This window comes from Sorghum bicolor, chromosome 8 (genome assembly GCF_000003195.3).
Source record: "Sorghum bicolor cultivar BTx623 chromosome 8, Sorghum_bicolor_NCBIv3, whole genome shotgun sequence".
NCBI classification, from domain to species: Eukaryota; Viridiplantae; Streptophyta; class Magnoliopsida; order Poales; family Poaceae; genus Sorghum; species Sorghum bicolor.
The window spans coordinates 12,914,383-12,926,276 of record NC_012877.2 but is presented as its reverse complement, the minus strand read 5'-3'; the positions used below and the strand labels follow the sequence as shown (position 1 = coordinate 12,926,276).

General features: G+C 46.0%; 1 protein-coding gene across 2 annotated transcripts; it reads left to right on the top strand.

Moving 5' to 3' along the window:
• On the top strand, positions 7,907-9,556 carry LOC110429915. Of its 2 annotated transcripts, none has more exons than XM_021446661.1 (2): positions 7,907-9,124; positions 9,227-9,556. In XM_021446661.1, exons 1-2 carry the CDS (start codon positions 7,924-7,926, stop codon positions 9,322-9,324), a joined length of 1,299 nt encoding a protein of 432 aa, XP_021302336.1. In that variant the 5' UTR covers positions 7,907-7,923; the 3' UTR covers positions 9,325-9,556. The 2 variants fall into 2 exon arrangements, with proteins under 2 accessions (XP_021302336.1, XP_021302335.1); XM_021446660.1 differs by having other exon boundaries at positions 7,907-9,142.

The window sequence follows — 11,894 nt, the reverse complement described above, 5'->3', positions numbered from 1 at the left end:
TATTATAAATAGTATTAGCATTTATGTCTCAAGTAAATTTATAGTATAAAAATATATCTATAATTAATATAATAATACTTATATATTTTATAGAAATGTCATAAAAATTTTAAAATATTTTATTTCTAAAAAAGAGAATTGTAATTTTTTCGTGAATGAAGTATCTTGGCATAACAATTTGTAACTTCCCTTAACAATTTGAGGTTTGCAAATTATCCGTCACATCACATGCATAAAGCATTAAATATAGATAAAAAATAACTAATTACACAGTTTGCCTGTAATTTGCGAGTTAAATCTTTTTAACCTAATTAATCATAATTAGATAATATTTATCAAACAAACGAAAGTGTTACGACTGTGCCTTTAAATTGGAACTAAGGCCTTGTTTACTTTCCCAAATATTTTACAAAATATTTCAGATTCATTGTCACATCGAATCTTGCTGCACATGCATGGAGATGCTCTCGACTCGATGGCTGTCCACCACAACGTACACGCATTCCAGGGCTCGATGGCCGTCCACAAAGACGCACAACCGTGCTCGACTCGATGGCCGACGCAACACACAACACATACAGTTATCATGGCGCTCGGTGCTCACCCTTGACGACGGCGGCGCGAGCCTTCTCTGGCCAGAGAAGAGGAGATGGCGTCGGCGGTGCACGCGGTTGGTCGGCGGCGAGGAGGCGGCCGCGGGGGCGCTCTGGACGACGGTGCGTGCGGGGCGGCGCCGGAGAAGGAGGCAGCGGCGGTGCGACGACGGCTCGAGGACGAGATCACGTGTCTCTGCGCCGGAGAAGGAGGCAGCGGCGGTGGCGGCGCTCCTCGGCTCAGGGACGAGGGGTGGCGGCGGAGGGGCTCCTGGGCTCGGGGACTCGGGCGAGACGACGGCGGGGTGCAGTGGCGGTCTAGGGCAACGTCGATCTGGAGGAGGAAGAAGACTGTTTACATAAATATCCGTGGGGACCTTCAGTCCAGTGCGTATAACCAACCGGGACTAAATTAGTCCTGGTTGGTGATACGCACTGGTACTAAAGGTCCAACCTTTAGTCCCGGTTCATAACAAGAACCGAGACTAAAGGCCACAGTTAGTGCCGGTTGGTATTGCGGACCGGGACTAAAGGTGTTTTTGCCCTTTCTTATTTATTTATGCTTATAATAATTAAATTAATTTTGTTAATTACATAGTAAAGAAAATAATAGGTATCAATTTGTTAAAAAACAATAGTTCTATTTCTTTTTGTCGAATTGCTTACATAATAAATTTGGGAACATAAAATCTTTCCATCTCTTATAATAGCAAACTTAAATATAAAAAATAATTAGTATTTTGTTAATGCAAAAATGTATTACTTAATTCTAATATCTTAAAGTAGGTGTTTTTGACAGAAAATTTATTTGTGCATTATTTAAACTTAAATTTTGTTCATTTATCATCATTTATCTTCAAAATCGTGATATACATGATATTCACCATTAAATCGGATTATTTTTTAAAGATTTATTTTCTATTTCTTATTTATTTATGCTTACAATAATTAGAATAATTTTATTAATTGCATAGTAAATAAAAGAATTTGTATTAATTTGTTAAAAAATAACAGTTCTATTTCCTCTTATCTAATTGCTTTCATAATAAATTTGGGAACTTAAAATCTTTCCATCTCTTATAATAGCAAACTTAAATATAAAAAATAATTAGTATTTTGTTAATGTAAAAATGTATTACTTAATTTTAATATCTTAAAGTTGTTGTTTTTGAAAGAAAATTTGTCTCCCACAAGTCATTTCATTATTTGAAATGATATAAAATAAGAAAAACTAATATAAACATCTTAAGTTACAATTGTCATATACACATACTCTAATGCAATCTATTTATTTGGCGGGCACAGTAGTGATCTTCTTTTTGACGTATGTTCCTTGGTCATGATCTTGACGTAACAATGGAGTGTCCTCAGCATTTATTAGAATGCTCAGATCTTTGGTCACATTGAAAGGCGTGATTCGGTCATCCCTTTCATAATCTTCTAAAATAATATGTGACTTGTCTTCAATTCCCACAATGTTTCTTTTCCCTGAGAGAACTATATGGCGTTTTGTCTCATTCACTGATTTGTTGTCACTTTCCCCTCTCTTCTGTTTTGTAGACATGTCTTTCACATAGAACACCTAATTCACATCAGCAGCAAGGACGAATGGTTCATCTTTGTAACAAATATTGTTGAGGTCCACTGTTGTCATTCCATAGTCTTTGTCAACAGTTACCCCGCCTCCGATAATCTTCACCCATTGGCACCGGAACAAAGGGACTTTAAAATTAGGTGCGTAGTCTAGTTCCCAAATTTCCTCTATGCGGCCATAATATGTTTGTCTGTTTTCATTCGGGTCTGTGGCGTCTACGCGAACCCCACTATTTTGGTTCGTGCTTTTTTTTTATCTTGGCCTAGGGTGTAAAATATATTTCCATTTATCTCGTACCCTTTGTACGTGAGGATGTGCCAGTTGCCTAGCCAACAAATACAGTTGCTCATCAATCTAGTCATTACCCTAACATTCTTTTCGTAACCAATCACTGAAAGTGTCCATGTGCTGACGCATAAGCCAAGCTTCATTCTTCTCTACGAATTAAGATCGTAGGAAGTCCTTGTGTTTCGTGACATACGGCTCCACCACGGATGAGTTTTGAAGAACTGTGTGGTGTGCGTTATTGAAATAATCGTCCCCCATACCGATGTATGTTTTCTTTTTTAGTGTTCCCTTTCCACTCAGCTTACCCTCGTGTCGCGATTCAGGAACACTAATTGGATCAAGTTCAGGAATGTGTGGTGAATTCCACACAGAACTCAATGACCTCCTCTGTCCCATAGCCCTCTGCGATACTTTCTTCTAGCCGAGCATGCTGGTGAACATATTTCTTCAGGACTCCCATAAACCTCTCGAATGGAAACATATTATGTAGGAACACAGGACCAAGAATATTGATCTCCTTGACCAGATGAACTAGGAGGTGTGTCATGATATCAAAGAAGGATGGAGGGAACACTAACTCAAAGCTAACAAGACATTGAACCACATCATTCTGTAGAGCAGCTAGTTCCAGTGGATTGATTTCCTTATGAAAAATTGCATTGAGAAATGCACATAGCTTTACGGTGGCCAGACATACATGTGGAGATAAAATTCCTCTTAATACAACTGGAAGCAATTGCGTCATAAGCACATGGCAGTCGTGCGACTTTAAGTTAAAAATTTCTTCTCGGGCACATTAATTATACCTTTTATATTAGAGGAGAATCCAGATGGGACTTTGATGCTGCTTAAGCAATCAAACATGATTTCTTTCTCTTCATTGCTAAGAGTGTAGCTAGCAGGTCTTAAATATTGGCGTCCATCAGCTATCTTCTCTGGATGCAGGTTGTCTCGTTCTTCCTTGCGTTGCAAGTCTTGTCATGCTTCAAGTGAATCATTAGGCTTCCCATACACACCCATGAATCCTAGAAGGTTCACACAAAGATTCTTTGTTAGGTGCATGACGTCGATCGCATTCCGAACCTCTACGACTTGCCAATAGGGTAGCTCCCAAAATATTGACTTCTTCTTCCACATGGGTGCATGACCCACTGCATCTTTTGGAATTGGTTGGCTGCCTTGTCCCTTACCAAAACTACTTTCACATCCTTAACCATCTCAAATACATCTTCTCTAGTTCTATTGCGAGGCTTGTATCGGTGGTCTGCCTTACCTTTAAAATGCTTGCCTTTCTTTCTTACTAACTGGGTGATTCATAGAAAAAAATTGACGATACCCAAGGTACACGACCTTTCTATATTTTTTCAAATATATATTATCAAGGTCATCAACACAGTGTGTGCACGTATTATATCCCTTGTTTGTCTGTCCTGAAAGATTACTTAGAGCAGGCCAATCATTGATTGTCACAAACAACAGTGCTCGTAGGTCAAAGTGTTCCTGATTGTACTCATACCACATACGAACACCTGTTTTGATCCATAAATGTAGGAGTTCTTCAATTAATAGCCATAGATAGACATCAATGTCATTGCCCGGTTGCTTCGGGCCTTGGATGAGCACCGGCATCATAATGAACTTTCGCTTCATGCATAACCATGGAGGAAGGTTATAGATACATAGTGTAATAGGCCAAGTGCTATGACTACTGCTCTGCTCACCAAAAGGATTCATACCGTCCATACTTAAAGCGAACCTTAAGTTTCTTGCGTCTTTTGCAAACTCTAGATATTCTTTGTCTATTGCTCTCCACTGGGATCCATCAGCACGGTGTCTCAACATGTTGTCTACCTTATGGTCTTCTTTGTGCCACCGCAACAATTTTGCACGGTCCTTGTTTCTAAAAAGACATTTCAAACGTGGTATTATAGGAGCATACCACATAACCTTTGCAGGGAATTTCTTTCTGGGACGTTCTTCCCCCTCAACATGCCAGGGTCATCTCACCTGATCTTATACCGTGATCCTTTACATATGGGGCATTCATAGGCAGATGGGTATAGTAATTTTTTGTGATCTTCTAACATATGGTCAAACTTTGCCTTCTCTTTTTCACTTTCGCAATCTTTCTGTGCATCACGAATGACATCACCAAGAGCATCATCTTCAACAGGTGTGCCTTCTGCACTTGCCTCATCTTCGGTTTCTCCCATTGCTGTATCACCGAAGTCACCGTATTGAGCAATAATGTCATCAGGCTCCAACTGTTCTTCTTCACCTTCTTCCATCATTATCCCGGTATCTCCATGCTTGGTCCAACAAATTTGAGTGAATATTTCTATAGCTAGAATATTCCTTCAAATTCTAACATAAGGCACATGGGCAACATATGAATCCACCCCGCTTGTTTTCCTTGGCCACTCTTAAGAAATAATGCACACCATCAATGAATTCTTTGGAGCGGCGATCGGCATAGTACATCCTATGACGTGTCATTATCTGCATTGCAACGTAAAGTATTACAAGTTTCTAACTTTTTATATAGAAATTAAAGTAACAAATAACCTAAAATTCTCTATTTCTAATTTTTCTAAACAAGCAAAATTAAAAAGACATAAAAGTTCTCTATTTTTCTAACTAATCATGAAATGTGGCATGCATACTAGTTATAATTAACTAATTAACCTTGTCATAAATTGCAAATTAAAGTATTATAAGTTTCTAATTTTTTATACAGAAATTAAAGTAACAAAAAACCTAAAATTCTCTATTTCTAATTTTTCTAAACAAACAAAATTAAAAAGCACAAAAGTTCTCTATTTTCCTAACTAATCAAGAAATGTGGTATGCATACTAGTTATAATTAACTAACTAACTCGGTCACAAATTGCAAATTAAAGTATTATAAGTTTTTAATTTTTTTCTAAACTAATTAAAGTAAAAAAACCATAGTATCACTGTTTCTCTAACTAAAACAATAAATGTGGTAGACATAATACTAATGAAAAGTTAATTTTTAGGGAACTAATTGTAGTTGCAATCATTCAAATATTCAAACGATCAAGTGAATGGAGTTTAAAATAGCGTAGAATTCATAAAATAAAAAAACATATATAACACTAAGGAAATGACATATGTCGCTGCTAATGTTGAGAAGATGAAGCTAGTGATCTCTTAACAAGTCGATGACGGCGTAGAAATGATGAAATGAATCAATAGCCGGAGATGAGAGTAAGAACAAGCAAGAACAAATGTGAAGAACATAGCAAAAGAGTGAAGATTGGGCTCAGTTAGGAGAAGAAGAAGAGTTCAAATATGGGAGAAGGACATTTAATCCAATTACCAACCGGAACTAAAGTCTAACATTTTGTCCCGGCCTTTGAGACGGACCGGGATAACACATTTTAATCCCGGTTTGTGTTAACAACCGGGACTAAAGGCTGGGCTTTAGTCCCGGTTGGGGAGACCAACCGGGACTAAAGTCCCTTCTGTCGATCTCTGATAACGTAGCCGTTGGGCACGGGACTTTTAGTCCCATTTGGTCTCACCAACCGGGACTAAAGATGTTTTTGTTCCGGACGCTGATTGGGCCAAGATTATTGTTCATTTTGGGCAAGTGACAAATGTTCTGTAGTAGTGATACATATGTCCCAAGGCAATGCGACCCCTTTGGATTTCACTGAATGGCTGCACAACAGAAAATAGTTGCCACTTAAACAGGCATCTAGAGTATACAGCTCGCTCTGTTTTGCGTCTATCAATGGATCAACAACTGAACTCTGTTTCTCGTCTCTAAGCTAGCTTGTTCATCTACCATATACAGTTGAAGTGGATGTGAATTGGCGATGGCTCCCCCTCCGCTCCCCCCCCGACCTCCCCCTCCACCATCCTTCCGCCGCCACCACCGCCGCCGGCCGCCCCTCGCGCCTCCGCCATTCAATACCGGCGAACGAGGGCCTCCCCCGGTGGCCCCTCGCTTCGGCTCTATCCCCACCCACCTTCTCTTGCCGTTCACCCACGAACTCACCTTCCGTTCTTCCACCCGTCGCCTACCTCCACCACCTCCAGCCGAACCTCCAATCTTCTCTGGTGTTCCGGCGAACCGACCTCTGCGCGGGACTTATCTCCGGCAGTCTGTGGATCTCCAGACGCTGCGCCTGAACTCCTTCTCTCAAGCTGAGGTTGCGCACTTCAACGTGCGCCCCGCCTGTTCGACAAAATGGCGAGGCGAGGGACTGCTCCATAAAGCGCTCTTTCGAGGGGTGGAAGGTTCTCTGGAAGCGGGGGAAACAAAGCCTGCTCCAGTCCAAGATCCAAGACGCGGAAGACCTGCTACCGGCATCAAGGAGAAACCTGGTGTGCCTGTCTCCGACAAGGCCGCCTAGAGCTGCCTCTGCATCGACTTCTCACGTCACCCGAGTACGCAATTTCAAAACCACTTTATGGAAACTTTTAGTTGCCCGATTGTTAGGCCTCTGGCCAGCTCTTCTTCCCCCGTTCGTCTCTGGATTGCCCAGACGAATGGTTCCTCCCCTGCCTCCCCTGGCCAGGTTTCCAAAGCCCTCAACTTCCTGTTCTGCGACCCCGGAATCTTTCTCCACCCATATCGACCTTCCTTTCTTCTTCTCTACCTCCGTTGCCAATGAAATCGTCCGATTCCATCTCCTCAAGGTGGGAGTGTTCGCCATGGATGGAATTATTTTCCATTTCCACCCTGACAGCCGTTCTGCTGTCTATGACATCATTGCCTCTGCTAGACGGCGCTCTGCGGGATTTAAGTTCAAATTTCAAAAAGCCCCCAAGTCCCAGCGCGGGCCTCGGCCCATTAACAATGACCCCAACTTGCATGACGAGTTTAGACCCCAAAAGCCCCATTCCATGGCCTACTGGAGGCCCAAGTTGGACTCCCCGCACCCTCCCGGGACGCCTCGACCTGTGCTGGAGGCCACTACTGAGTTCGATGGAGCTGCCCTATCCTTTGAGAATGTCGGCGACAGAAGCAAGGGAGGAGTCAAATATTCTTTCTCTGAACCGGCTGTTAATGCCTGTACCCCTACTCTCTCCTATCTAGATGCCGCTCGCCTACCCCCTAAACCTACTCTGCAGCGCTCCAACCTGACAAGTGATGGTGACCGCCGTGCTTACTCAACCATTTTCACTGTACCCAGTAACCATGGGGCTGGACACCTCGCTCGGCCGGTGAAGCTTCAATGGACACGTCCACCCAAGGATGTCAACGATGCCAATGTGGAAATAGCTAGAGCCATGCATGCAAATCGTTGCCCGCTTACGGAGCTGTTTCTTAGAACCAAAAGGAAAAAATCTACCAAAATCTGCTACAGATGTTTATCTTCTGATCATCTCGTCTCTCAGTGTCGTGACCCTATAAAATGCTGTGTCTGCCTTCGGTCTGGACACAAGAGCTCTCACTGCAAACTCTTCAACGCTATGTCTCTGTACTCCACCCCACCCTCATCGCCTCTCGCTCCTCCACCCAGCCCTGAGATGGGGTCCTCCACCTTCCCCAGACGTTCCATGGCCGAGGCTCACGTTGGCATTGGCGATTTCGAGGGGGCTAGGTGCTTTGCCTACGTCTACCTCGAGCACGCCGTGCACAGCCCGCACCTCTTCATTCGCCAAGCCATGGAGCAGGCTGCTGGCGCCCTAGCCTTCCAGCTTGCTGCCTCGGCCAGGGGGGCCGGGATCATGGTGTTCAACACGCTGGAGGAGAGGGACGAGATCGGCGCCATGAGCCCCGTTGTCCATGACGGCAACAGCATCCGCATCGAGCGCCACGAAGAGGCAGACAACCGATTCTACGCCTTCTACCGTGTCTACGCCGCGGTGGACTTCCCCCTGGAGCACTGGGATGAGGACAGGGCACGTGAGGCTCTGAGTGCAGTGGGCAATGTTTGCTGCCTGGACCCTGCCTGCTTTGACGCAGGCGACTTCACGTCCATTCGCGCGGTGGTTCGCCTGGACCACCACGCGGAGCTCCAGGACCAGCTTCTCGTGCGCAACCACAACGGACCTGCGTGCCTCGCCAACCTCTACGCCATTCGCACGTGGATCGATGTCGGGCCTGAGCCGGACTGGGGCGACTACGACTTCGGCAACGCCCCGGCCCTGCATGGCGCCCCCTACTATCACCCCGTCGGCAATCCGCCGACCCAACTACCGCCTGTCCCTGAGAACCTGGTGACCACGGTGCTGGAGTGGGAGAACTCTGCTCCCGCTCCGCCTCTTCACCCAATCCGCACCAGGCGTGCAACACCCTACCCAATGCGCCCGGCACTACTAGCCCTTCCTTGGTATGGGGTTGGCGGTGTCCCTGCGCTGCCGGTGGGGGTGGAGCCTGGGGAGGAGGCCAGCGGAGGCGTCGACCCGGTGTCTGAGGGTCACCTGGAGGACGGCTCGGACAATGTGGCCGCTTCTGAGCTGGCGATGCTGAACCTGGCGGACCTGAACCTGAACATCGACGTCGTGCATGAGACCCGCTCACAGAAGAGGCGTGCCAGGCGTAAGAGGGCCAAGGACTCCGCCCGTGCTCTGAGGAGGAGTGTGCGCCTCATGGAGAAGGAGGAAGCCGGCTTCGAGATGCCTAAGGACAAGGCTGCACGGGTCCAGCAGGCCAAGTTTGATTTCAGTGGTGCGTCCCGTCGTCTCCGTAATGCCCTGTCTCGCTCTTATCTTTTTTCTGACACCTTCTCTTCCTCTGACAAAACTGAATCCCTCCGGGACATTGCTGCAGCTTGTGAGCTACTGAGGAGGAAGTTGCGGGTATCTCTGGTGAGGCGGCACTACCGCCTGAAGAAGACTGATGCATATGTCCAACGTCAGAAGTGTTGATAGAGTGTACTACACCCGTAGCGAGCACTCCTGCTCCAGTTTTGGCTTTTGTAGTAGTACCTCTAGACAGTGTACCACCCCTACGTGTTCTGTGATGCTTCCCATGTGCCTGCACCCAGCGTTTGCAGTGTTCGCTGCTGCAAGAATAATGTAAAGTATCTGACGGCTGCTTGGATGCCCCGTCCAGTGTATGGTGCAGATGTATATATCAATGAATAGAAGCATTAGTTTTTGTAGTTGGAATGTTCGAGGCCTCAATGACTCTATTAAATGTGGTAATGTGCTTGCCGAACTTCTGTCTGCTCTTCCTGATGTCGTCCTTCTCCAGGAAACCAAGCTCCAATCCATCTCCCCCTTCAAACTTCGCTCCTTCCTTCCCCGCCGCCTCCATGGCTTCTCCTATAATTCCTCCAATGGAAGTGCTGGTGGTATTCTAACTGCTTGGAATAGTACCACTTTCACCCTGGTCACCTCTGCATCAACTCCCCATACCATCACCTCTCATCTCTCCACCACTAGCTCTGACCTTTCTTTGTTCATCACAAACGTTTACGCTCCCTCTTCCCCTGAATTTCGGCCCTCCTTTCTGGAGGAGCTGGCTTCCATCTCCCCTAACCCCTCCTCTCCCTGGCTGCTTCTTGGAGATTTCAATATGATCTGTTATCCTCACGAAAAGAACAATGACAACTTCCATCAATCGGAAGTAGAGGCCTTCAACGATTGCATAAATTCCATGTGCTTGATTGAGCTCCCCCTTATCGACAGACAATACACTTGGTCTAATAATTGTTCCACTCCCACCCTTGAGCGCCTAGACCGGGCCTTCATCAACTTGGCTTGGGACGCCATTCTTCCTAACTCTATCATCTCCTCCCTAACCAGACGCACCTCAGACCATGTCCCCCTCATTCTTAACATCTCCACTCACATTCCCAAGGCTAGACTCTTTCGCTTTGAAAACTGTTGGGTCCATCGTGCGGACTTTAGAGACACCGTTCATTCTGCCTGGCATTGTCGGACAAGGAATAGTGACCCGGCTGGTGTGCTTGCTGAGAAGCTTAAAGCAACCAAGCGTGCTCTCAAACTCTGGAACAAGCAACACCTAAATGTAAACCAGCAGGAAAATGACTGTCATCTAGTCATCAATCTTCTGGACAGAATTGAAGAGCATCGGTCCCTGTCTATCGCGGAAGCCAACCTGCGATCTGTCATTATAACTGTTCTTAGCCGCACAACACGGGCCAAACTCTTGCTCTGGAAACAACGAGCCAAGATAAGAGCAGCGGTGGATGGGGACGAGAACACCCGCTTCTTTCATGCTTGCGCCAACCAGCGGCGTCGGAAAAATAACATCCAGGTCATCGAGCACGACGATAGAGAAGTACATGGGCATGGACCAAAAGCGGCCATTCTGCATGACTTCTATCAAGACCTGTTGGGCGCCAACAGGCCTATCAGATGGGGCTTTTGCCTCCAGCAACTCTACCCTGAGGACAGTCTTTCTCTGACTACACTCGATGGAGAGTTTGATCAGGAGGAGATAATGGTTGCCTTTCGACAAATGAATTCCAATGCCAGCCCCGAGCCAGATGGGTTCGGCCCTCTGTTCTTCAAGCACAATTGGTCCTGCGTCAGAGAGGACATCGCTAAGCTCTTCAGTGCCTTCTACTGCCACGATCTAGACTTATCCAGGATCGATAGATCGTATCTTGTGCTTCTTCCTAAGAAGGATGGGGCCCATCGCCCCCAGGATTTTAGACCCATTGCTCTCCAGAACACAACTCTTAAAGGCATCTCAAGGGTTCTCATGAACCGACTCCAACCGATCATCCCTTCCCTCATCAGCTTTGATTAGACTGGCTTTGTTCGTGGGCGATGCATCGCTGATAACTTTGTTTACGCTGCAGATTTATTAAATTGTTGTCACAAGAGACACTGCCCCACCATTGTCCTGAAGCTTGACTTCCACAAAGCCTTCGACTGTGTGGATTGGGATAGTCTTTCAAAGATCATGGGCCACCGTGGTTTTTCTGAAAAATGGTGTGACTGGATTAGCACCCTTCTTAATACCAGCAAGACTGCTGTCCTTCTCAATGGTGAGCCTGGCAATTGGATCCACTGCAAACGAGGATTACGCCAAGGGGACCCTCTCTCACCCTATCTCTTCATTATTGTTGCTGACATGCTTCGTAGACTGCTTCAGTACCATCCTCTTGCTGTTGATATCCGCCATCCAATCCTCCAAGATAGCCCCTGTCCAGTTCTCCAATACGCCGACGACACGCTCATCTTTCTCCGTTCCACCCCTGCTGCTATTGCTGCTACCAAACACATCCTCCATCTGTTTGAAATGGCCACTGGTCTGGCCATCAACTACCACAAGACCACGTTTCTGCCTATTGCCGTCGTGGACGAGCAAGCCCAAGCCCTTGCCGCTACCTTTGGCGCCACTGTCTCCTCTTTTCCCCAAACCTACCGTGGTCTCCCTCTAACCCCGCATAAGGTGTCTGTTGCCGACTGCCTTCCCCTCATTTCCTCCACTGACAAATACCTCTCTGGTTGGCGTGCCT